Source organism: Porites lutea, chromosome 9 (assembly GCF_958299795.1).
Source record: "Porites lutea chromosome 9, jaPorLute2.1, whole genome shotgun sequence".
In the NCBI taxonomy this organism is placed as follows: Eukaryota; Metazoa; Cnidaria; class Anthozoa; order Scleractinia; family Poritidae; genus Porites; species Porites lutea.
In genome coordinates this window covers 19,658,234-19,682,467 of record NC_133209.1, presented here as the reverse complement: position 1 = coordinate 19,682,467, position 24,234 = coordinate 19,658,234, and the positions used below count along the sequence as shown (strand labels likewise).

The 24,234-nt window shown below is 38.8% G+C and overlaps 1 protein-coding gene across 1 annotated transcript; it reads left to right on the top strand.

The window, feature by feature from the left end:
- The first annotated feature begins 1,141 nt into the window (after nt 1–1,141).
- LOC140948361 (uncharacterized) lies at nt 1,142–22,407 on the top strand. The gene is made up of 19 exons (XM_073397597.1): nt 1,142–1,277; nt 3,153–3,517; nt 4,149–4,304; nt 5,857–5,970; nt 6,387–6,518; nt 7,095–7,191; nt 7,652–7,870; nt 8,353–8,567; nt 9,204–9,365; nt 9,898–10,065; nt 11,495–11,605; nt 12,034–12,150; nt 12,462–12,552; nt 13,213–13,587; nt 14,526–14,648; nt 17,820–17,939; nt 18,157–18,291; nt 18,959–19,201; nt 21,026–22,407. Exons 1-19 carry the CDS (start codon nt 1,208–1,210, stop codon nt 21,340–21,342), a joined length of 3,330 nt encoding a protein of 1,109 aa, XP_073253698.1. The 5' UTR covers nt 1,142–1,207; the 3' UTR covers nt 21,343–22,407.
- The last annotated feature ends 1,827 nt before the right edge of the window (nt 22,408–24,234 follow it).

Here is a 24,234-nt window from a genome sequence, read left to right as displayed (position 1 = left end):
CCGAAGATTGGTGTTACTATGGAAACGTATTGCTTGACCAGGAAATAACGAGACGAGGCAAATCCACTATTTTTACGGTCGAATCAGGCCACTTAGGAGACAAACAAAAAGTTCCAATCACTTTTTGAAGTGGTCAGCGGTTGTCATGCGGTTATGGCGATATTCTTCCTCTTTATAGGTTGTGTGTCACAACCTTATAAAATGTAATTTAAATATTGTATCTACTTAGCTCGTTTAGCTTTTTGCTATCCTGAGTAGCTTTTTTGCCTTATCTATTTTAATTTATGCTATTCTTTGTAAACGTTTTTTAATTTGGAAAAATAAAATGGTTGGTTGTTGTTGTTGTAGTAACTGTAGGTGTTGGAAACTTCCGAGTAGGTGGACATCAAGTCCTCTGAACTCTAAAAGCCTATCAGTTTGGCCTTAGCTCCGTTTGCAGTGAGACTTTTATTCTATCGCTTGAAAATTCCTTTCTAGAACTGTAATAGCAGCTTACGTACTTTGTTAAGGAAAATTGACTTGAAATCAATAGCACAGCTGTTTGTATTGAGAGGTGTACGTGTCAGTATGTTTTTAAGATAACAAACATCAGCTTCCCTTTAATCACGTTTAAACGGGAGAATGCGGAATCATGTACTCGAATGTCTTCCTTTTTTTCCAAGTCTGATAATTTTTAAGTGTCTTAATTTTGGCAACTGCAGAGCTTCCACGCATCGTTGTGTTGATTTTGGCTATTATTACTAATATATTCTATGCTCTAAGACGTGGAAATTACGTGACCTGTATTTTCAGGACAGAAAATGTCCTTATTTTTAGCAAGACAATCTGTGATACCTAGTGTACCTGTTTACGATCATCTTTATTCAATGTTGCATGAATAGTTGTTTATTTCCAAAAAGTGGTCAGCCAACGGATACTGAATGAAAGGTTGCTTGAAGTTTATCCCCATGGATTATTGTAATAAGTAGTTCTCTAACCCCAGCCAATCATTTTTAGAATGTCGACATCGCCAGCGGATTAAACGCTGAAACGCTCACATGGTCCGACGACCCTTTAACACCGTTGCAGAGATAGGTGCTAAATAACTGGTGTAAGTCTTCCTCATTCCAAAACCGAGAAGGTTTAAATAGAGATGCCTAGTGTCCATATACGTATTTGCAACAGAGGAGCGGTAACATCAAATACACAGCAGTAAAGAATTAAGGCAATGATGAGGAAGCCACTCTTTTCTTTCCTCGCCGCTCAGGTGCTTTATTTGCAGCTATATTTTACCAGTGGTAAGTTATTGTAATGACCATCGATTATTGAAGTGGTAAATTACGAATTTTTGGTAATTTTCATCAAACAAGAATGGTTGTTGGCAAATTTTGTTAAGGGGGTTGAAAATTGACTGCAATCTGAACAATACAAATTTGGTGCAAACTGCACGTTAGATCCTTTTATCGAGTACCCCGGGGATATTTCTTTATCTACGAAGATAATTTTTCATGCGCATCCTAGGAGGGATATCCGAGGCGGGATATTTATGGGTGAAATCTCTTTAAGCAAACTGGGAACTGGGAGGCTTCTCTCCGGTACTTCTTGAAAACCTTGTCGGCTATAATTTTATCTGTTGCGCGTCCAAATGTGCTTCCTCTGGGTATCTGAAGACGTGCATCAACAAAACCTTATGCAGGATTACTCGTCTTAAATAAGCAAAAATATCAAGCTGACAAAATACTCTCCGGGGCCCACCCAAAAAGAAATTTATAGGCGACGATCTCAGGCTTAAAGCACGCTCTAAGAGACGTGAGGCCCGAGTTCAACCTTTGCTTTCAAGGAAGTAAACCACATAAGGGATGTAATTGATCCAGATGGATTAGACCTGTTGTAAGTCCAAATGTCCTTCCTTTAGGCCTCTGAAGACGTGCGTCAACAAAAACCTTATGCAGGATTACTCGTCGTGGATAAGCAAAAATATCAAGCTGACAAAACACTCTCCGGCCCCCTCAAAAAAGAATTTTTAGACGACGATCTCAGGCTTAAAGCACGTTCTAAGAGACGCGAGGCCCGAGCTCAACCTTCGCTTTCAAGGAAGTTAACCACTTATGGGGTGTAATTAATCCAGATGGATTAGACCTATAGATTCAAAAATGGTAAATTGATCTGCATGACATAGCAAAATAATTCCAATTAAGAGGATCGCATCATTTTAGGGTGATATGAGAAGGACAGCAAAGTAGGGAAAGGTAACCAAATATTCAGAAAAAGTATTAAAAAATATTTAAAAATATATCTATATTGTCCAGAAATAGATATTGTTGCATTCAGAATTTATTTGAGTTCTTTTGCTTATTTATTAAGGTTTTCGACGTTCGTTAGTAGCTGAAAATTAATGTAAAGGGTTTTATTGAAACTGGTGGTTAGGTCAACAAGTGCATACTTATCCAAAAATTAACGATTAGCATTTATTAATTTAGTATTATTATTGTTATTACTATTAAATTCTCCCCGTGGAGCTTCCCGTTCCTGACTTTCTCCTCTTCCCTTCTTTTCTGGTAGTCCTGAAGATTCTCTTCCTCAACAAACACCTTCTCCTTGATATCTCTCAGGTAGCCATGCAATAATTTTCTCTCCTTCTAACACTCCTCAATACCAATCAACCCTCACCCCCTCTTTTCTCGGTAGATACAGTCTGGCAACATTACTTTTTGTGTGTAAATAGCCATTTACCGCCAATATCGTCCTAGTTTTTTCTATCCATACTGACCAGCCCTTCCAACATGCAATCCACGATACTTGCACTGTAGCGTATTAAACCTACAGCCTAGACATTGATGCACTAATAAGATCTCCGCCATTCAATTTCGATCTACACAACCGTCTTAATTTCTCTTCCGATGTATTCCGCTGTTACCTCGCCTTCCATCTGATCTAATTGTAAAATGCCAAGATATATGTAGTCCCTATACCCCCTTCCGCACCATCTGGCAGGTCTATCGTCGTCATCATCATCATCATCATCATCATCATCATCATCATCATCATCATTATCATCATCATCATCATCATCATCATCATTATCTTTATCGTTATCGCTACCGTTATCGTTATCGTGTATATCACCATCATGGTTTTCTTTTATTTTTCTTTTATTTTTTTTATTATTCAAGGGGCGGTCTTTCAAGCTGGGAAGGTAAATATTACCGACACTTCCCAAAACAACCATGGTTGCCAAGCCGTTTCTTTCGAAACTCAATTCCGGGGTTCAGGAGATGTAAAGGTGTTCGCGACGCTCAGTCACGGAAACAAATATGTTAAAATCCACGACCCAGCGTCTCTTTGGGTGAAGTCGGTGTCAACAACAGGTTTTGAAGCCTGCGTGCGCGAAGCAGGAGGTGGCTCTGGTGGCACGCCTGTTATCAACTGGCTTGCATTTCAAGGTTCGCATCAAGGCATACACTCTGGGAACGTGGAATTTAATGAATTCACGTCACGAACACAGTGCAAGAAGATATCGCTAAGCATTCAGAATCAGGTAACTTCGCGATGTTATCCAATTCATTCATTTAGTCTTCCATTTTAGTTTTAAAGTCATTACTCATGAAAAACCCATAACTCAACTTTGACCTTAAGGGGAAAAATAACTAAAACGCGCGTAAAATTAAACAAAAAACTGCCTTTTTTTGTAGATTGTTTAAATAGTATGCCTGAAAAAATCACCAAAAAATGTAATGTTTATAGTGCTCCATGATGAAAGTTGTTTGATATCTTCCTCATAGCTCTGCAGGAACATTTAATGCATGGATAAATGGACATAGGGATTACTTCGGCACAGAATTGGCCTAAAGCAGCAATATCATCGTGGCATATCCCCTTTAACAAGAAAAGGGCTTAGCACTATATGAATCGTCCGTTTTTCCTATGTTTTGTTTGCTTTTCAAGAATCTCCTCCTTACTCTGGCAAATCGCCGCATGCAAAACCGAGTAACTCTTCAAAGCTGCAATGAAGTCGATACTTGATTATTTCCCCAATCAGCAATTATTGTGAAGCTATAGTGGCCATGAGCTTGTCATAAAGTCAGTCACAGTTAATCCGGCCCTTTTCGGGGCGACAGTCGATAATCATATTTAAGCTACTTATGGGGTGATTTTTCCTCTTCTTTTAGATAAAACCTCAAGTGTTTGTAACCGTTCAACATAAACATTCTAACCGTCCTTTTGATTCCATGAACATCTGGCTAGAAGAGGTCAAAGCAGATGGCTTCGTTGTTTGCTTGAGAGAGTTTATGAGTTTCGACGGTATCCATACCGGACTTAAGGTGGTGAGTTTCAAAAAATTTAGCCCAGTCCATGACTATTACGTTTTTCTTTGTCCGACTTGTTATCAATTAAATTTAAAATTAAATCTGATTGTATGGAAGCTAATTAAAACCCTGGTGGTTAGTTTGGCCTCCCCTTATAAATTACATAAAAATTATATTAGAAGAATTATTGTAACACCTAGCCCATAAATGTTTTAAAACCGTAAATCTCTGAATTAGCTTTGCAAAGACAGCCTGACGAATCGAAAGGGGTGGAGGGGTGGACTGGAAGTGAAAAAAGGGGGGGGGGGGGGGGGACGCTGATCAGGGAGCGGGGTTCTTTCATAGAGCGGCTTTTCACCCTTAACAAAATATCCCGCCGGCTGCGCATGTGCAGGCTTTTTGAAAAGAAAGAATATAAACGCGCATATAAACTATCCTCGTCATTTCCCTAATACATTCTGAGCCGAAACTTTAGGGTTGACTAGTGTGTTGTGATGTCACATGAAAGCTATCCGCTTTTTATTTATTTATTTATCTATGTTTTTTTAATCTTCTTCAGCCCGGTGGCTTTGAGGCCTCCTAAAACTTTAATGTTGAACAAATTTAAAACCGTTCAAACTAGGACCATCAAACTTGGCGATTTTGCTGAAATTTGTCTGAGGACAGTTTTGATAGCCATATATTTTTTTAAAATTTGCACTTTTTCTAGATTTACCTTTAATGAATTATTATATCACACTTAATTTAGCATTATTTACGTAGCTGTTACAGGGGCGGATCTAGGGGGAGGGTGCACGGGGTGCGCACCCCCCCCCCCCTTGAGATGACCTGCGGTTTTCTAATACAACTGGTATTGTGCAAAACAAAAACTATGTGGTTTATTGGTGTTGAAGTAGAGCAAGAGACGAGTGCACCCCCTCCTAAAAAAAGTCCTGGATCCGCCTCTGTGTTAATATGATCAAGGCTTTTTAGTGACTAGTTTGGAAAAATTAATTGAATTCAAAATGGCCAACTGGCAGGAATAAATGGGATTAAATAAATTTAAATAATTCAAAATGGCAGATCCAAAAAGGCATATGGTCTCAGTAACAAATGACGTCATCATGTTGTCACTGCCATTGTTAAAGATTATCAAAGTTTCAACCATCGTCATGATTTTTAAGTAATTTAATTATTTTGGCTTAATGGCTACGGGAACAATTGATAAGCTATGGGTTCAGACAATAAATGCAAAAAGGCGACATTAGTGACGTCAAATTACGTTACGGTATCACATTACACCTAGTTGTTGGAATGATGATTACACTATTTTGTGTAAATTTAGTGGCTGTATCATGAGTGGTTATAAGGTTCTCGAAGGGGCCTTCGAAGGCCCCTTCCCCTCCATTTCCCAGGAAACCCAAACACGCCCCGTCAGAATAGTGTTGAATATAGGTCATGGTATTTTGCTTCTTTCCTAGACTGCAGATACAAATTTTTCTCAGGGTTCTCACCGTCAGTTTAAGTTTTCTTAAAAACCAGAAGGAAAGACGTTTAATGCTGTGCCTGTTACTTGCGTCCACCTTTTCAGAACTGGCTTGCTTATGATTTGCTTCCTGAGGCTTGGAATTTTACTGAGCATAGAAGGCTTCATTTTTCTGGACTTGGTGCACCAAAGAAAGAGAACAACTATGCTTTTTGTCAGGTTGGAAAATGTGACGTTTATTAGTGATATATTCAATTTTTATTAACTTACAAACTCAAGCCTTTAAACCAACGTTGTTAACAATCAACGTTTGTGTTGTGTATTTCTCATTTCTTTGAGGGACACCGTGGCATCGGCGTATTGTGCATTTTTGAAATAAGGGTTTAAGTCCAACAAGAGATACAACTTAACCTTCTTGATCATCACTAATTAATTAAAAAAACCTCATGCGTTGTTCACAAGAGTTGTGATTTAGATTTGTTTACCGCTACGTTTTAAGGAGGTGCATCCTAGATATAGCTATAGACCTAGAGTTTGCTTAATCAGTTCCTTAATGAACTGGGACAATATCACTTTCTTCAAAACTTTAAACAGACAGAGGGAAAATTATTGTGTTTATGAATGATGAGTTATAGGATTATAAGTTTGAGAATCCATTCTACGAGCCGCCCAATATTCTGGCATCTGTCGGCCATGAAAATGGCACCAGGGAACTGTCAATGAAGGCAGATGGTCGCTATAGCAACGCTTTGACTGTCTGGATTGAGGTGAGTAGCATTGAAGAGACCTAATAAGTTGAAACTGTTTCAAATATTTGCTGATTGAAATAGTTGCCTTCGCTAAAGAGTAAAGCACTTCTAACTAATAAAAGAAGAAGTTCGAAGTGGCACTTAACACTTGACGGCAAATTCAAGCAATAACTTGAATCATCAAGCTGATTGTCACTTTACGTACTCATTTTCACCCAATGGTTCTTCTTAAGGGAGGCTCCGTGGGTTCATGGTTTAAAAAAGGTTACATCTGTAGATTGTAATTGGTTGATTACGATACATTCTTATTTCTTTTATTTCTTTCCATGGTGATTATGATTGAACTGACTAACTTTCTCGGAATGTATTGTTATTTTCATGTAATCCGATTGGTCAACATTGTCTAGGTAGCCTCAGTTATAGTGGCCGCGCACTGTAACAGACAGCAGCCTCCATTATATGACCGTGGAAACTGTACGTCCGATTAAACCAAAGTTGCGCTTGTCCTTATTGTCCCAACTGGATCCGTCTGTCTGAAAGCTAACAAGTCAATACAAACTTTTTATTTATTGGTATATTTGATGTTATTTCCAGGAGATCACTCGTTTGTCTTTCAAAGTGTGCATCAAAGACAGTCAGGGAATGAGCAAGTTTCACGATCCAGTTACAGTGGACTATGCAATAGTGGGAGGTACATTACTCTTATATTTGCTTATTCTTTAAATTCAAAGATTTGTCTCTCATACCGGTTCGTCCAACTATCATGGAATTTGGACTTCGGGTCAAACGTTGAATTGAAAAATAAATTCGAATAAGAATAAATTCAGGCAATTGGCACTGTAAAAAACTATGAAAACTATGGCGAAGGAAGAAGTTATGAAAAATGGCGTTTAAATATTAAGGACAACATCGTATTGATCGTCTTATTATCTGTGTGAATAACTGCAGCAGTATACTTCTTTTTCAAGCGTTTTTGTAGAAAAAGTAACTTCCCCTTTCCTATCCTTTTTTGCCGTAAATTTTCTCCACAGGAAAAACAATGCAAAATTTAAAAATATCAAAAAGCAGTTGCACTTTCAAAGGATGTAGGACGTCAAGTCAATTTGCTATTCATACAAGTGCTGATTTTGTTGTTGTTTTTCGCCCTAAAGATATAGACCCTTGCACAAACGTTACTTGCGATTACCATGCCATCTGCAAAGCATTCTCTGCATTTGATGCCCGTTGTGTTTGTGATGACAACTGCCCGTCGTACGAGGAGCCAGTGTGTTCATCCAACTCGACAACATTTAAGAACAAGTGCTTTTGTCTGCTGGACATTTGCAGGCGCAAGAGTAACCACACTCTCTATCATCCCGGTAGCTGTACAGGTAAGAGAGCGGATTATAAGGATTTTTAAAACCACCTTAACCAGCGTATGCAGAGCTCTAGTGTTAGTAGATATGGTGCCGCTGATGACTTACGACATCACTTAATTTGGCGGCCATCTTTAGTGCCATCTAAAGAATCACCGTTTTAAGCACATGGCATTTTCCGTGCAGCTGTAGGTCCAAATAAATCATGATTAAATACTATTTTGCTTATTTTGGTACTGTTTTGAACGCAACAAAGTGCCAATAATATAGTGCCACTATATGATTGTGTGATTGTACAATCAGCTTTTAATTTAATTCCTCCCATATAGAAAGGATTTTATAAGTTTTTTTTTCTCATCCTCATAGGGTATTTGTTGGATGCATCTTTTTTTGTCTTTATGTTATGCTGTTGTTGTTTGTTTTTTATCGCTTTCAGCTCTAAGTAGCTTTGTTTTTCTTCTATGTTGTATCTTCTTTTTCTTGTTGTTCCTCGACAGGTTTTCCTGTTCAGACTGGGCGAGTTTCACTGAAAAGACATGTACAGTGGGCAGAGACGGCCTGTGAAGTAGTAAAATTTCCACCGTTTTCATTCTATCCGGACAAAGAAGTGCACGTACAAATAACGACCAATCACTGGAACATAAGCGAGAAAAATTTTGTACATGATGCTACTGTGTCCTGGGTGGAAACTGTTAACTTCGAGAATTTTGAGGTGAATACTTTAAAAGGAAGTTTTCAATTCAAGTATTACTTCAAGTAGTAATTAGTGAGCCTCTGTTCATTTGTCTTACATCTCCAAGAACTCTTGTTTACCTGTCATATTTCTGGTCAGTAAAATACTATTTGAACACATTGTATTTTCACAATGAGTTACTAGCGGAGATTTCGCGTCTTGCGTGCGCGGAGGAACACTATGGGTAAGAAAATTTGGTTATCTATGCATCCAAGAAATTTTGGTTACTAACAAAATCGTGCGTACGTACGTAGGACCGCGTCTTCATGTTAACGGATGTGAAATGTCTTACTAGCTGTAAGTCCAAAACATATACAAATTGTGTTTAACTCGATTTTGGACATCCATGTTATAATCAATTGACAGCTGTCATAGTTGGGCATCCGCAGACCAGTGTCACATGACTTTATGGCGGGCTCAGGTGTGCAACTTATTGAGATGACGGGTTTTTTTAAAGTTCTCCGCTGACCAGTAACAGAATTCAAGAGATAGCAGGCTTAGAAAACTTTACTGCAGGAAGTAAATTACCACGAGAGCTTCGCTTTTGGCCTTGGCTAAATCTATATATTATCTTACCATATAAAATAAACATTAGCCATTACATTTTATCTTTAGGTATACGTGACTGCAGCAGGAAGAAATGATCGCTTTGTCAAAGAATTTGCCACGGTGGACTGGATGGCCTACCAAGGTGCTCCTGATGGAGGTGTGGCGGGTAAAATGCGCATTCCAGAATGGTGGACTGGATCACAGTGCTCAAAAGTCAGCCTTCCTCAGGCAATAACACTTTATTGTTACCTCGCAGCTGCATCTTGTTTCGTTGCATAAACCATAAAAAATAATGACCTTTAGTTTATAAGTTTTCAATAAGGTGAACATTTGCTATGCTGATGTCATAAGTACTAAACACTCCAGTTGTTATCCAATCAAAGATATCGTACTTGGACTCGGAGACATGAGCAGCAAAGAGACAGCCCAGTTCTGTCCGCGAAATTCTTTCTGACACATAGGCCATTTTTAAACCTTTTTTAATTTTTACACTATTTGTCAGACGGGGGGGGGAGATATTCTTAAAAAAAGCATTATTTAATACAAAAAAAATAGGAGAAAGAAACTTGTACGGTCAAGGGATAAATTTGACAGTCGCGTTCAGACACCTGACCACGATCCGATGTCCTATGAGCGTCCCAATCATGTGAAATGTTATTTATTCCAAATTTTACATGCCATTCTCCCAATCAGCTTTGCTGTGTATACTTAATGATTACCAATTCAACTCTCTTACTGTTATGAATGTCTTTTTTAACAGGGAAGATTTGCATCTACACCAACGGTCCTGGTTACAGCAGAACATATAAGTGCAGACTTTAAGCATGATGCCGCAAGTTTGTGGGTGGAAAACGGAACCAGTTCCTCCTTTTACATTTGTCTTCGAGAACTACAGAATTATGATGGTCTACATGAAGATATCTTTGTGGTATATATTTTCTCCTTTATAAATATATCTGTCTGCAGTTTGCTAAATCGTGGCTAAAGAAATTTCAAGTGCATTTTATCAATTTGATATCTAAGTCGAATGAAAAGTAGTTACAAAATACTAGCTGACAACTTTATTGCTGGCAACAGACAGTAAATTTTCTCTCAAGTAACAGGATTTGGGGATAAAATAAAGAACATTTGAAACGTCCAGAAATTATAACCTTTTAGTCAGCCAAACCATGAGGCCCCATAGGCAAGTGACTGCCGAAAACAGCTTAATAAGCCACAATCTTTGAGCACAGAATAGGCTTTCTAAGACCTAAACTAAATACTTGCGAAGCTATTTTTTTTATGTTTGGTACCGTAATCTGGTAACACGAGCTCAACCACATACCTGAATTTTGTTTGTCAACGCTTTCGGTAAATGACACAATATCAATTTCGGGGCAATCACAGAACTTCCAAAAACCACTCGTAATATTTCCACATTTAACCTGACACGGGCGAATCATTGTCAAATTACTCGGAAAAACTGTCGCATTCTGCACATAAATCGTCGATGGAAACTTTTCTCGACTCACACAGTCGATTTATTCAAGATCCTGGACGCTTTCCAAACAATTTTTGAAGAAGACGTCTTTGGCCTGGTCAGAGATCAGCATCAATTTCCCCCCCGCCGGATAAATTTCACCCGTAGAACCTACTTTGTGAGGCCAAAGACTTTTTGCTGCCAACAACAAAGCTCGCAATATCCAATCTTTCCTTCTCAAACCCGGGATCAGTCTTTCATCCGTGTAGCTAAATGAGACGAAATACGAGAAGACGTAGCAGACTTAATCGTGAGACTTGTTCCTTCGTAAGGTTTCATGATGCCTTCGGAAAGCTTTGCTTAAGGCAGCCACCAAAAGCTCTAAGAATGCCCACTAAGAGAGCCGTGTTCAGTCTAAAACGCACGCTGATTTCAAACTGGCATACAGAGAGAATTATATAGGAAGTTATGAAAGGCCTTTTTTTAGGGGGGAAGGTTGTAGGTTGCCATTGAGAAACTCATGGCAGTCTATCTAATGCAGCGCATTATTCAGCCATAAATTCAACAATATGACGTTGTAATGACGTCAAATAACGTCATTGTGACAATCAAATTATGCCTAGACGTTGGAAAATATTTTATTCTGTGTAATTTTGGTGGCCGTATCATTAGAGGTTTTAAAGTTATAGAGGGGAGCCTCCAAAGCCAACCCACCCCGCTCGCAGGGAGCAAAAAAAAACGGTCTGAATAGGGTCAATGATAATATACGTGAAATGAGCTCTCGCAAGTATTGTGGATACAAGTTACATATCGTTTTTCGGGCACATGGCTCGATTATTTTTACACGGGATTTAGGTATGAGATAGCAATCTTTTTTGATTGTTATCCCTCTTTTTAGAGTTGGATGGCCTTTGAAACAATCCACAGGCCCCTTTTCGCTGAGAGCAGACACGAGGATTTTCCAAACAACAATTCCGTTTCTACAAGCTACAATGGTGCATTTTGCAAGGTAAGACGCAACTTTACTTTTAAGCAGAAGAAAGCTCTTTACCTTTTTAGATGGAACAGTAGACTTGCTACAAGCCCACCTCTCGGCGAGGTCGCGAGAGGTCGACCTAAGGACTTTTTTGAAAGTCTAATGGAACAGTAGAGAAAAGCGGCTATCAAATAAGTACATTTAGGCATTTTAAATCATCTTTACGGCTGTAAAACTCCAGATTTTATCCCAACTTAATAAATAGGAGTAAAAACGAAGAAAGCCGACCATGATTAATCTCACATCTAGTTGCCATATCATGTCATCGTGACCTTTCAAAAGAGAAGAGATGAAAGGAACTTGTTTTATAAACGTTCATCACCTATAATATGACTATGCGTTGATCAGGAATGGATGGTGTTTCAAATTTTATATCAACAGCCTTCTTTTTATGTCCTTAGGACGTCCCATTTGCAAAGAATTACGACAACGAACCCATAGTATTAATAGCAGCTAGTCACAACTCAGAAGGCAACAATTTGAAGCCAATATACATGTCCGTGACCCCATGGATTGAGGTATTCTTAACTACTATACAACACAATTTCTTCAAAATAAGTAAGATCAAGCTGACAGGGTTGATAGTGAATGCGCAAATGAGTTAAATTACACCAAGGTCTGTTCATGCAGCCTGTTTATCAGTCACAGTCGCGCAGCGAAACATTCCAACTATTTGTCTATCTGTTATTCAAGGTCAGTTTCCCACGTTCTTTTTTTGTTTAGATAGGAAAATGACTCAGTTACAGGCTATTAAGCGAAAGTCTCTTTAAGTTGAGCTATTACTGTTCCTCTAAGATAAATATGATATGATGATATGCTTATTTTACAGCATATCAAGACCAGCGAATTTCGCATTTGTCTCAAGGAGTTGTTCGCTGACCAGCATGATCCGGTGACTGTCTCCTATACAGTATTAGCAGGTGTGTTAGTAAATGATAAAAGCATATTTAATTTCTTTGCGAAGACCTTCTCATGCCCAGCAATTGTTAGTTGTCAAGTAAACTGAGAGACTCCTTTTACCATATCTCTTTTAAGTAATCATCAGTAAATGTATTTTCTTACTTCCTACTTACTACAAGTAACGGTTTCTATTTCCCCAAACTTCTAGATCAGCTTGGGGCTAAGCCAAACGTCAAACTTTTCATAGAACGAGCCATACTCTAATTTGGGTCGACCTTACTTAAGTTAAGATCCGGTCTAGATATGCTGGGTCAGACGTCGATCTTTATATATAGGACGCATCGAGCTAATCATCTGAATCAGATCAGTAATAAAACTATTTTCTTCGGAACGATTTTATACACATTATCGAACATTTTTTAAAATTTATTAGTTTAGTTTATGGCATGTGAAGATCGACTTTTTTCCCGGATACGATCTTCGGACGCTCTGTCCGTCTGAATGTGTTGGACGATTCATTCAGACGAACTTAACCGAGCCAGACGTCGCTAAGAACGTTTCATGAACTTAACTCACTTAGTTAGGTTCGTCTCATGAAAAGTTCGACGTCTGGCCTATAGGCCTTATTTTCTCTTCATTTCGCACTATTTACTTAACACAATTTTTCTTGTATATTGCAGATGTATGCAAACCGGGCTGGTCATATTTTAATGGTTTTTGCTACTCGACAAGCCATTCATGCAAAAATTGGACCGAAGCTGAGAAAATCTGCCAGGCATACCGCGCCAACCTCATAACCGTACGGAATCAAGAAGAAAACGTTTATATTCAGCATCGGCTGAATGGTGCTAAGGGCTGGATTGGTCTAAACGATAGGGTTACAGAGGGCAATTTCACCTGGGCAGATAATCAAACCAATAATTTCACATACTGGGCGAAAAACCAACCAAACAACTTCAACAATGAAGATTGTGTTCACACATTAGGAGTCAGACATAGTTTTATGTGGAATGATGTGAGATGTGATACTTGTCATAACTATACCTGCTCAGAAGGTTTGTGGGTGACTTACCTCTTTTCAACAATAATAGGCGATGTTCATCATTATCATCATCGTTATCATCATCATCATCATCATCATCATCATCATCATCACCATTATCATTAGTTCCTATTCAAAAGCCATTTGCGATTTGCCCCAAGCCGATTTTTCAAATCCAGGTCAACTTCAAAGTGTTTGTTCACATGTGGAAATTGTTCTCTATTCTTATTCAAGTAAACCCCTTCCTCTCGTAAGGTTTCGCACTTAAACTCATTTCCTATGCATCATCATCAACATCATCCTCAGTAGTAACAGCAGCAGCAGCAGCATTATTGCTAGCTGTTATTCAAAAAGCCATTTCCAAGTAGCCCCAAACCTTAATTTTAAGTGTATTTAAGTCTTCCAACGAAACTCCGTCGTCAAGAAAGGTTTAGCAGTTGAAATCATTTTGCAAGGGAGCGTTTCTAGGAAATCAAAATTGGTCTTTAAGTTAACGCCGCCAGGCGTTAAGTGTCATTGATACATAAATGTAACGTTTTTATTTCTTGTTGCCAAAAAAGGCATACTGGCATCTTACCAATTTGCACCTTGAAAAGTGTTTTGAGCTTACTGCAAATCTGGTAGTTATCAAAATGCTCCAAATGGGAATGGATTGAAGGATTAGCTTACAAAGAAAATCAGGTACTAGAAAATCAGAAAACTAGAAAATCACTGGAAAATAAAAGAAAATCAGTGACTAGAAAAATTAGACATCGCAGAAAGAATTCAAGAGGCTAACGCTTTTAGCGTTTTTTGAATAAGTCCTTCATCGACAAGAGTTTTAACTGACTGATCCATGTGCACATACATTTATATTAGGTTCATTTCATTTTTGATAAAAAAAAGTTAATTGACAATCGATTGGCGGGTTGATTGATTGAACAATTGTTAATTACTTGATTTTTAAATTAGATTTCGATGAATGTGGAGGAAATAATAACCACTGCCACAAGAATGCTGTCTGCACAAACACCATTGGCTCCTATAAGTGCCATTGCTCCGTAGGATATGCTGGTGATGGCTTGGCATGCACAGGTATTATATGCTCTAGAGCACCAAATCTATTTTTCCTTGAAAAACTACCGGTAGTTTTATTAACAATACTTTTGGAAAAGATAGGCTAATATTTTAAGGGTAGAACGAAATGCTGTCCAGTAAATACTTCAAATTTTAAACGGTTGCTAGTTAAAATTTCGGGTCACAAATACAAGACGCTGATAAACTAGAACAACAGGGTCTCCAACACAAAAATCTTGTTACAGGACAAGTATGGCTGACCCAAGGTCGCCGTAGTAGACGTGTGTAATAACAAACAACAAAATAAAATTGTTGAGCAACAGGAACTTTACAAAAAAAAGAACACCAAGAGCTCGATAAAAAAGTTTAGTCCAAAAAGGGCTCTGATGGAAAGTGAATTAGAAAAGCAGGGGCTCCAAGAACTTGTGTCGCAGACTTAATCTCCCCTCGGTTAGTAACGTCTGGGAAACAGCGCCGAGATTCTTCATCTAGACCCCAAACGGACTCAACGAATTATCGGCAGTGCGTTTTGAATTTTCCTTCGACATGATTGAACAAACGAGCAATGGCTTATTAACAATCTAATAATGGCGCCTACTCAAATCCTGGTACATGTACACAGCTGGGAGCACAGAAATCGGCCCTGGCTAGTAGACAGACTTAATCAGAGGTTTTTGGTCTGTGGCGCAGGCTGGGGCTTTAAACGAAATCAAACAAAAATGAGGCATTATTGCTGACCGAGGAAATTCTTGGCGAGCAGTTGTAAGCCTTTCGTGATAGTACCTCGACAGCTGCGAGACAAAGAGTATTGTTCAGCAGCGTTCACGTGAACACCATCAGGCCAATATGGGTCATAGCTTGGTTAAAAAAAAACCGATATGTCGCAAACATAAAACTTCCTCGTATTCACTTAAAACGGAAAAATTTATTATTCGACTGTGGGACCCCTGATGCCGTGTTAAAGAACATAAACATTCCTCAAGAGGTAAAACGTTTCTGAAGCGCGGGGTCAAATTGTTCTTAAGGTTGAAAGCTTACCAACGCACAAAAGAATGCCTATAAATAGAACTCAAGGATTGCAATGGTGGCATCGGAATTGTCATAGCAACTAAATGACGCCATACCTATTTTATTTGCAGCCGTATTCTCGGCACTAGAACTGTTCTTCAAAATCGTTTATGGGAACTTAATTTTTCCTCCAATAGCCGCCTCGATGGTCGGGAATTTTAAGCGAGATCTATGATAGCGTTATCGAGATATTGTGGGATAATGTTTGTATTGTTAGAAATAGGGTAAAAACAGGCCCCGCAGAGCAGTTTCCAAAGTGCGGGGGCCGAGCCACCTCTTTTGAAGTGGGGGGGGCGCGGGGAGGTGTGGACTTTTATCATGGTTTACCTGGTGCCGACTCATCATTTTTCAATACAGTTCCAACTCATCAATCATTTTTTAAATAGTTTATCAAACGAAAAAGGGGTTGGTAAGAAAAAAGGTGTGACCATGCACAGCAGCATCATAATTTTCGCGTGTTTCATTCGCTTTCAAAGTTTGTCCTTTCTCTCCTTGCGACTGTTTAGGACCTTTTTTTTAACCATTGTTGAAGATAAGGAAGCCATTTTTTTAACCTTCGAGCTGCCGAAAATGACCTTTTTCTCCTGCGATGGTTGCAGGATTTACCAGCAGAAGCTTGCAAATCCGGACAGATTTATTCATCATGCTCTGCTGAGGTAATTCCTGAAACTTCTTCATGTTGTCTACCATGTCATCGAGTTCAATTTGTTTTCAAGAAATCGTAGCTCCGTGAAGATTTAAGAACCTTGATAAAGAAGACTCCATTGTTTGTGCGTATACTACATCACCTGGCTGGTGAAAACGCAAAAGTCTACGACTAAGTATAGTTTTGTAAAGATAGTCGTTTTGAAGCTTACCATAGTGAGGATCGAAACGGACCAATCATAAATTTGGATGCTTCGGCGAGGTCCGCTAGTCTAATATTCTTATTCCATTAAAGATTCCTTTTATTAGAAAATTTTTATTTCTTAATTTTCTTTCTTTTTTTTTTTTTTTGTCAAAAAGTGAGGGGGCCCTGGCCCCCAGCCCCTCCCCCTGCGCGGGGCCCTGAAAAACTGGACAATCCTGACGTTGTGCCGTTATCTTAAGAAAACGAAGCGCTTTTGAATTAATGCAGTTACATCTCATCGCAGTTTTAACCTCTTTAAAAACGTGTGTGAAAGATTATGAGGATAACTTTAGCCGATTGCTATGAAGAAGGATTTAAAATGACGGTTAATCATGAGAATCTCATATTTTAAGAATAACCTAGAAGACCAAAATGTTCCCAAACCGCTAACAAGGGCGCCTAATCAAATACCTCTTTCTTGCAATCGGCTAGAGCTATCCCCATGATTATTCACACGCGTTTTTAAAAAGATTGAAACTGCTATGAGTTAGAAGTAATATATCAAACATGAGATGCAGTGTTTCATCACCAGATGAAACACCGAGAAGAGAGTTGAAAATACGACGCGCAGCGGAGTATTTTTGACGAACTTCGAGGTGTTTCATCTGGTGATGAAACACTGTGTCGAATGTTTGATATTTCTTCTCAAACAAAATCATTTTTGAAGGAGAAATTAAGGATGCAAATACTAAGCAGTGTTTCATCCGATTTCCAAACACTCATTAAACATTAATTTCCTTTGTATTTTCTTAATGAATTATTAATGAGTTTGAGAATTGTATTTCGAAAACGCTTTGTAACTACAGATAACGGCGGAACATCAAGATTGTCGTCATAGTGATATCGATTTTACTAAAACTGCATTATGACAAACATTAATTCATATTCAATCACTGGTGAAAGTTTTTTAGCGATCGGACGAGGATACAATTACTTTTAAGGCGATTAAAAGATATTGGTATGGTCTCCTGAAAACTGTGTCCAAACACTTTAAAATCCGCTGCTGAACGGACAAGAATATAATGACTCAAACATAAACTTGCTGACGGATGCAAAAGCGTAGAGGGGTTAAAACCTAATTTAATTACCTGCTCCTCACGTCCAGGCCTACTAGCTACTAGGACTACTTATTTGCAGGAAAATATTTCTCATATGCCAGAAGCTTTTGAAAATTAATTTATGGTACTCTAAATTTCTTGAAAAGGTAGTAAAAAGGTTTTTCTTTGCTTTAGATATCGATGAGTGTTCTTCAGGTCACCAGTGTGACAGCCGTGCAACATGTTACAATACAGATGGATCCTACACGTGCATCTGTAACAACGGCTACACGGGAGATGGACGAACCTGTCGAGGTACAAGCCAGGAACACATTATAATCGCCTTCTAACAAACGTTGAAAAAGCCTTTACGATACAACTGTTGTCGTTTACTTATGAGCAAAAAAATTGAAAACCGTCTCTTCCCAGTGGTCCATTTAACTGTTTTTTGCGCCTCAAAAAGTGCACTTCTATGATATTCGTTGACAAAAAAAGATATCGAGCATAATGATAAATCCTTATTGTTTTCCAGAGGTTGATGAATGCTCACTCAACACTCATGACTGTGACGCGCATGCAATCTGCAGCAATACCGAAGGGTCATTCACTTGCAAGTGCGACCTGAATTCGCATCACCTTGGCGATGGAAAAACATGCACTCCTCATCGTAAGCCGAGCTTTTTTCATTTATTTATTCATAAATAGCTTTTTACAGGGAGGGTGACCAGTTTGATAAACGTTCATTTCTAGTATGTGGAAGGAGTATAAGCAAACAGTATATGGCATTTCATCAACCGATTTGGTTCAAAATAACAACTTCTGCCAATTCGTAATGTCGATCATCTTGATTATGCTGTTCTCCAAGAATGTGCAACTAAAGGAGTGTTTAATGAATTTCAAATGCACTAAAAGCAAGGCAGCATGATCGGTTTTGTCGTTTACCTGCCTAATTAGTGACCACTAAATGATCTTGAGAGTGCTCCCCGGGGATTAAGGGGTTGCATTTAAACGCAGGTTATTTATTTTACCTCACCTAAGCGGGTAACCTCAACTACCTGGGGTCCCCCACCTCTATGTAAACAGACCTTAAGGCACCCGCTGCTTAACACGACTGCAGGCTCAGCTATTCTGTGGTCAGATTCACATCGTTTCCAGATTTATTAGCATAGGACATACCGTGAGGCACGAAATTTTTGCGGGTTCTCATTTTTGCGATTTTTCCAGCGATCCGCAAAAATCAGTTCCCGCAAATAAAAATTACCGCAGAAATTTACTCCAAAATATGATCGCTGAAAAATTAGGACGAATTAATTTCTGACTTACCCCCTTTTCAGGTGGCCTTAGTGACTCCGTCATTTTAGCAAACGATGTCAGCAAGATGACGCAACTAAATAACTGGCTTCTTCCCCACTTGCAAAGTTCGGACAGAAGTTACTGGAAACTGTGTTTTAGAGCTTCCATTCATGGCTGGAGATCACGGACCTTTCACAGCTACTGCGATAACAAAGGTCCCACTGTAACCATTGTTAGGGTCGGGATCTATATTTTTGGAGGCTACAACGACAATTCATGGCAATATAAGTCCGTGAGATAGCTAAGTTACCTACCATTAAGGCTTCGACTAGTTGAATTGAATTAAAACCGAGGGGTCGTTAACCCCAAATGTGAAAGAAAGAAGAGATGGAGCCTTAACTGTTTTCGCTAGTAGTTCAAAGCAACTCTACTCTTAAATTGAGTTTTGTTTATCACTCGCAATATTGTGTAGTAATTTTGAAAACGTCGGCGCGAGAGAATAATCAGATACTCACAAGATCAGACAATCTTTCCTGGGGTCTGTTCTGTCTCGCATTTAATCGTCGCACTTTGCAAAAAAAAATTGTCGTACTTTGTAATAAAAAAAGATGTCGCACCTTGTAATAACACTTGTCGTACTTTCAATTGCCAACTTGAAATGGGGATCGATGCTAGGAGGACAAGTAAAACCGATAATAAGTATCATCATCGACAGCAACAGTTATAATAATTACTCAACTGAACTGTTTTCAGCTCCAATTTCTCAAGTGGGGGCGGAGTAAAGTGTTCACATCAACTGCGGCCTTCCGGCTTCCAGATCTTTGTAGGGAGTGAGTTTAACTCTTTCTAAAATAAGATAAAATAACCAAATGGCAAATTTGGGGTTCAATTTTTAACAGATATTATTTCTCTCGGAATTTCATAACTTGCTGATTTCTTTTTTTCTTTCTGATTTATTTAAAAAAGTGCGACTGTACACGGGTCGTAGCCTTGTTGTAACATAAATTGCATTTAAACATTTGCCGTCAGTATCATTCGTCTTAAAGCCCACTTTGAAAAACTTTTGTGACAACCAGTCAGTTTGCCAGTAAGTTTTGAGTAGTACAAGTCTGATACATTTTCCATGCATTATCGGTGATGACAATTATTTTAGCCACAGGGTCCTCCTTTTAAACAACCGCTTGGCCGTGCGTCTTCTTGTACGATCGGGGATCAGGCGTATCCAGAAAGATAAATGTTTGTCCTGCCGTCCCTTTTAAAGGAAAAAGCCCTGGTGACGAAGTTAGTTGCAACCTATGATACTCCTGTTCATGAGGATTTGAGCGTGATTTATTATTATACACATTATATACCACTTTCCTGCTCTCCGTGATTTAGGCCCTTTTCAAACGTCGTGCTACTGCCGTGCCGAACTCAATTGATCGAATTAAATTCGACTTTAGCACGGCAGTAGCGCGACGTTTGAAACCAAGTCATGCTACTGCCGTGTAGCACGGCAAGCCTTGCCGTGCTACACGGCAGTAGCTCGACTTGGTTTCAAACGTCCTGCTACCGCCGTGCCGAACTCAAGTCATAAATTACAAATACATTAGAATATATTTAAAAGTTTGTTAAATCGTTTTTTTTATTTTTGTGTTTTGTTTTTGGCAACAGCCGTTCCATTCGACTGTCATATTGTGTGAATTAAATTCGACGTCTGAAACCAAGTCGTGCTAGTGTCGTGCTGCAGTCGAGCTACAGTCGAGTCAGGTTAGCACGGCAGTAGCACGACGTTTGAAACAGGCCTTACTAACCCACCATCTTTTCCTACAAATAGACCATTTTACAGTCGTTGGCTTTAATTTGTACCCTAGACTTGGAATAATTGTGAGACTGAGGGTACATGCAAACCTCCTTTGTTTTCCTATGCTGTAAATTATGTTTGAAAAATTATTATACTAGTTAGCATGAGAAAACAAGATTTAGATAAAGAAGCAGAAATCTTATGGTTATATCAAAACAAGGTCAACTCCAGCCTCGTTCCATTCATAGCTGTAAAATGGTCTATTGAACTCGACTGAGCTACAATGGATCTCTAATTGTTTGTGTTCTGTTTTTTGTGTCTTTAGGGTCTGCTGGTTATCAATATTCGACAAATACCTTCTTATACTCACTGAAAGACTACTACGGTTATGGATATTTTAAAAAGGACATAACCCAGCAGTATGGTAGGGCCACGTACAGCCACTATGACCGTTTTCCAACTTTTGGTAGCCATGATATCTACATTGCAGACAATGCAGGATACAATAGTAATTCTTACTTTAGTAATTGTGACCAGTACCGAAGGCCATATTGCGACTATAAAATCTGGGTTGGCCGAACACAATACGGGAATAATTTCCGCCCAGATGAGTTGGAGGTTTATTATGAAGTGCTTGCTTAAAACCGCGAAACAACAGAAACCAGAAAGCAAAACAAAAAAACAACAACAACGGTAACAAAAACAAACCAGCGAAAAATAAATAAACAATATTAATAAATAAATAAATGAGCTCTTTGCATTTGACTATACCTTGCTCAGAAAGAAAGCTACCATCTCTTTCTTGATATTTTCAAAGTAACGCAACTCTATGGTGACAAAAAAAGTTGATTGATTAGCAACTAACGTGTGCAAATTCGTTATATTTGGAGTCACGGTTTTCGTATTATCAATAGCAGAAGTTTCAGCAGAAAAAATAAGGTGTTAAAGCACCAACAACGGTTAGCCATAGCACTACTAGTTTTGTCCTTACGATGGATCAGAAAGGCTTTTTTTGTTGGTAGCGTATTTCCATGGTAGGAATTTGTTAAGTGTTTTCACTTGTTAGGCGGAATTATCCCCGTAGTGTGTTTTTAGGAATCTCGAAGGCCACCTGTATAGCAGTAGCGAGTAGAGCCTTGTCAATATTCTGGCGTTCTTTTATTTTATGGCTCTCTTTGGAAACCCATTTAACTGCTCCTGGGTTTAACAAATAACGGACAAGTTAATTGAACTTTTAACTAATTTAGTAGCGCGACTAAAAATTCAAATACCAATTCGTGTGGGTATTGTTTTCATATTATATTATATGCCGTTTGATGCCACCCTCGTCCTTCACAAGAATAATGCCAAAGGATGTTTGCCCCTACCCCATCTTCAACTAGCTTAGCAGTTTTCAAGCGGATTCAAACTGTTAAAATATTTGTTGGTCGTCCTCAAACCCCAACGCGTCTGAAGCATTTTGTTTTGAACTGATCAAAATAACGGAGAAACAATATTCGGGTCAATGGAAATCTCCTCCGAAACGACCAAACTCAGGCAGGCAAAGGTAAATAGTTCATTTTTCTTTTATTAAAATAGTATCAGTAAACCATAAACTACAACTCATAGATAGCAATAAAGGGTTTGCATGGGTTCCTTGTAAAATATCCTTATTTTCTTTAACAGAGCATAATCTCTCTTTGATTATATGATTCATTTTGTTTGCAAGCTTGGTCTCTTTATCCTTCTACGAGTGAAGCTATTCAGTAATACCGTTTTTTGTTTTTACTTTTTTAAGTATAACCAATGATGTAATGGGCAATGTCATTTATCCTCAATTTAAATGCTTACAACTAAATTGAATTGTCTTAGCGGAGCCAGTGAAAGGGCCTTCATTGGCATGGAAAGGCAGAATGCAAATCCAAAATTGTGGCAATCTAACGCACTGGATTTAAATCGTTTCCAAGCACTTGTGGTTTTAAATTGTTTTCATGCACTGGTTATCTAGACTCATCCACCTGAACAACATGGTGCGCGTGTTAATTGGCTAATAAGTACTTATCAGTTATTACTAAAACTAGTAATAACCAAGGGCAATGGAATACGGGCGAGTAACTATCAGGTCGGAGGTCAAAACGCTCTTACATTTTAAGTAGATACAAAATATTGTCATGATATAAACACTTAAAAACAAAAGGAATTCTTTTTGGTCAAGCGGTGTTGTCTTTTCAGTGCTTTTGCCTTTATCTATCTTATTCCTAGCACTCTAGAATAGAACCTGCAGTGACATTTCTGTCAAACATTGCGTGTTCGTAAGTTGTTTAACTATAATACGTCGCTGCCTTGTTATTACTTCGTTTCCGATAACCTGAATATTGTTCCTCAAGGAATATCTTTGATCAGCGGATATCTGTTTACATTGTATGCCATTCCTGGAAGAAGCTCATCGATTTGAAGCAAGAAAATCACCGGTCAGCCACTAGACTACGAGCAATCTCCCCATTTACACCAGCAAACGACGAAAGAGGGAACCAGGAAGGTTAAAAGGCAGATCACGATAGCCAGGGAAGCCACTTGGGTAAAGGACGAAAGAGAGAGCGAAATAAAGAGGCAGAAGAGGAAACCTTTGAGCTAGAGAAAGCCCGTGAAAGACAGCGAAATCGGATGGGTCAGCAAAGCCACAGGGAACATGAAGACCAAAAGAGGTTCTCTCAAAATCTCGCGATGGATACAGTATAAGTACATACGTGGAAAAGGTGAACCTTTTATTCTCTCAAAGTATCCGCGGCTCAGCACGAGTTTTAAGTTATAATGGCGAAAAGCAAGCAAAGATTACAAGGTTCAAGTGGCCTTCATCATCATTATTCACCCGTATCTAAGGGTGATTTTGATACATGTTAGGTTTACACGAAAACAATACGTTATAGTGGAGACAGCGTGACCGAGTGGTTAGAGCGCCGGACTTGCAATTTGGAGGCCCCGCTCAATCCGTTACCTGAGTTTGTTTACGGTAGTCCCAAGTTCAAAACCTCGGCCATGCTTGTAAATAGCCAGCTGGTTTGCCTGGTTTGCTGGCCAGTTGGGATTGTTAATCCTGTTAAGTTCAATTTGAATTATTTGTCTCAGCCATTTGCTCGCCCCCACTAGCATTAGTGCTGTAAATGCTGCCGAGGATAAATAATGGAATTATTATTAGGAGTAGTAGTACAGGCTCGACCTTATAACCTCGTGGCCAAGGCAGACATTCAGATACTGCTTTAGGAAACGCCTAAAAGTTTTAACCTGTAAAACCTCTAGTGAGTGTTTCAAGTGAAACTATCAGGGGGGGGGGGGGGGGGGGGTATATTTACAAGAAGAGATATATATAAGAAGGGATATATATTATTAGTTAAATCCAACCTAGTGGTCTATTATCAATGCTGCGTTCTGATTGGTTGAGCCACTACTAGGCTATATGTTATAGCCCACTAGTAGCGAAAAGCACCGGCTTTTTAGCGGCAAAAAAGGATTAAAGTCTTAGCTTTAACTAGCTAAAGTTGTTTTGTCTCGATATTT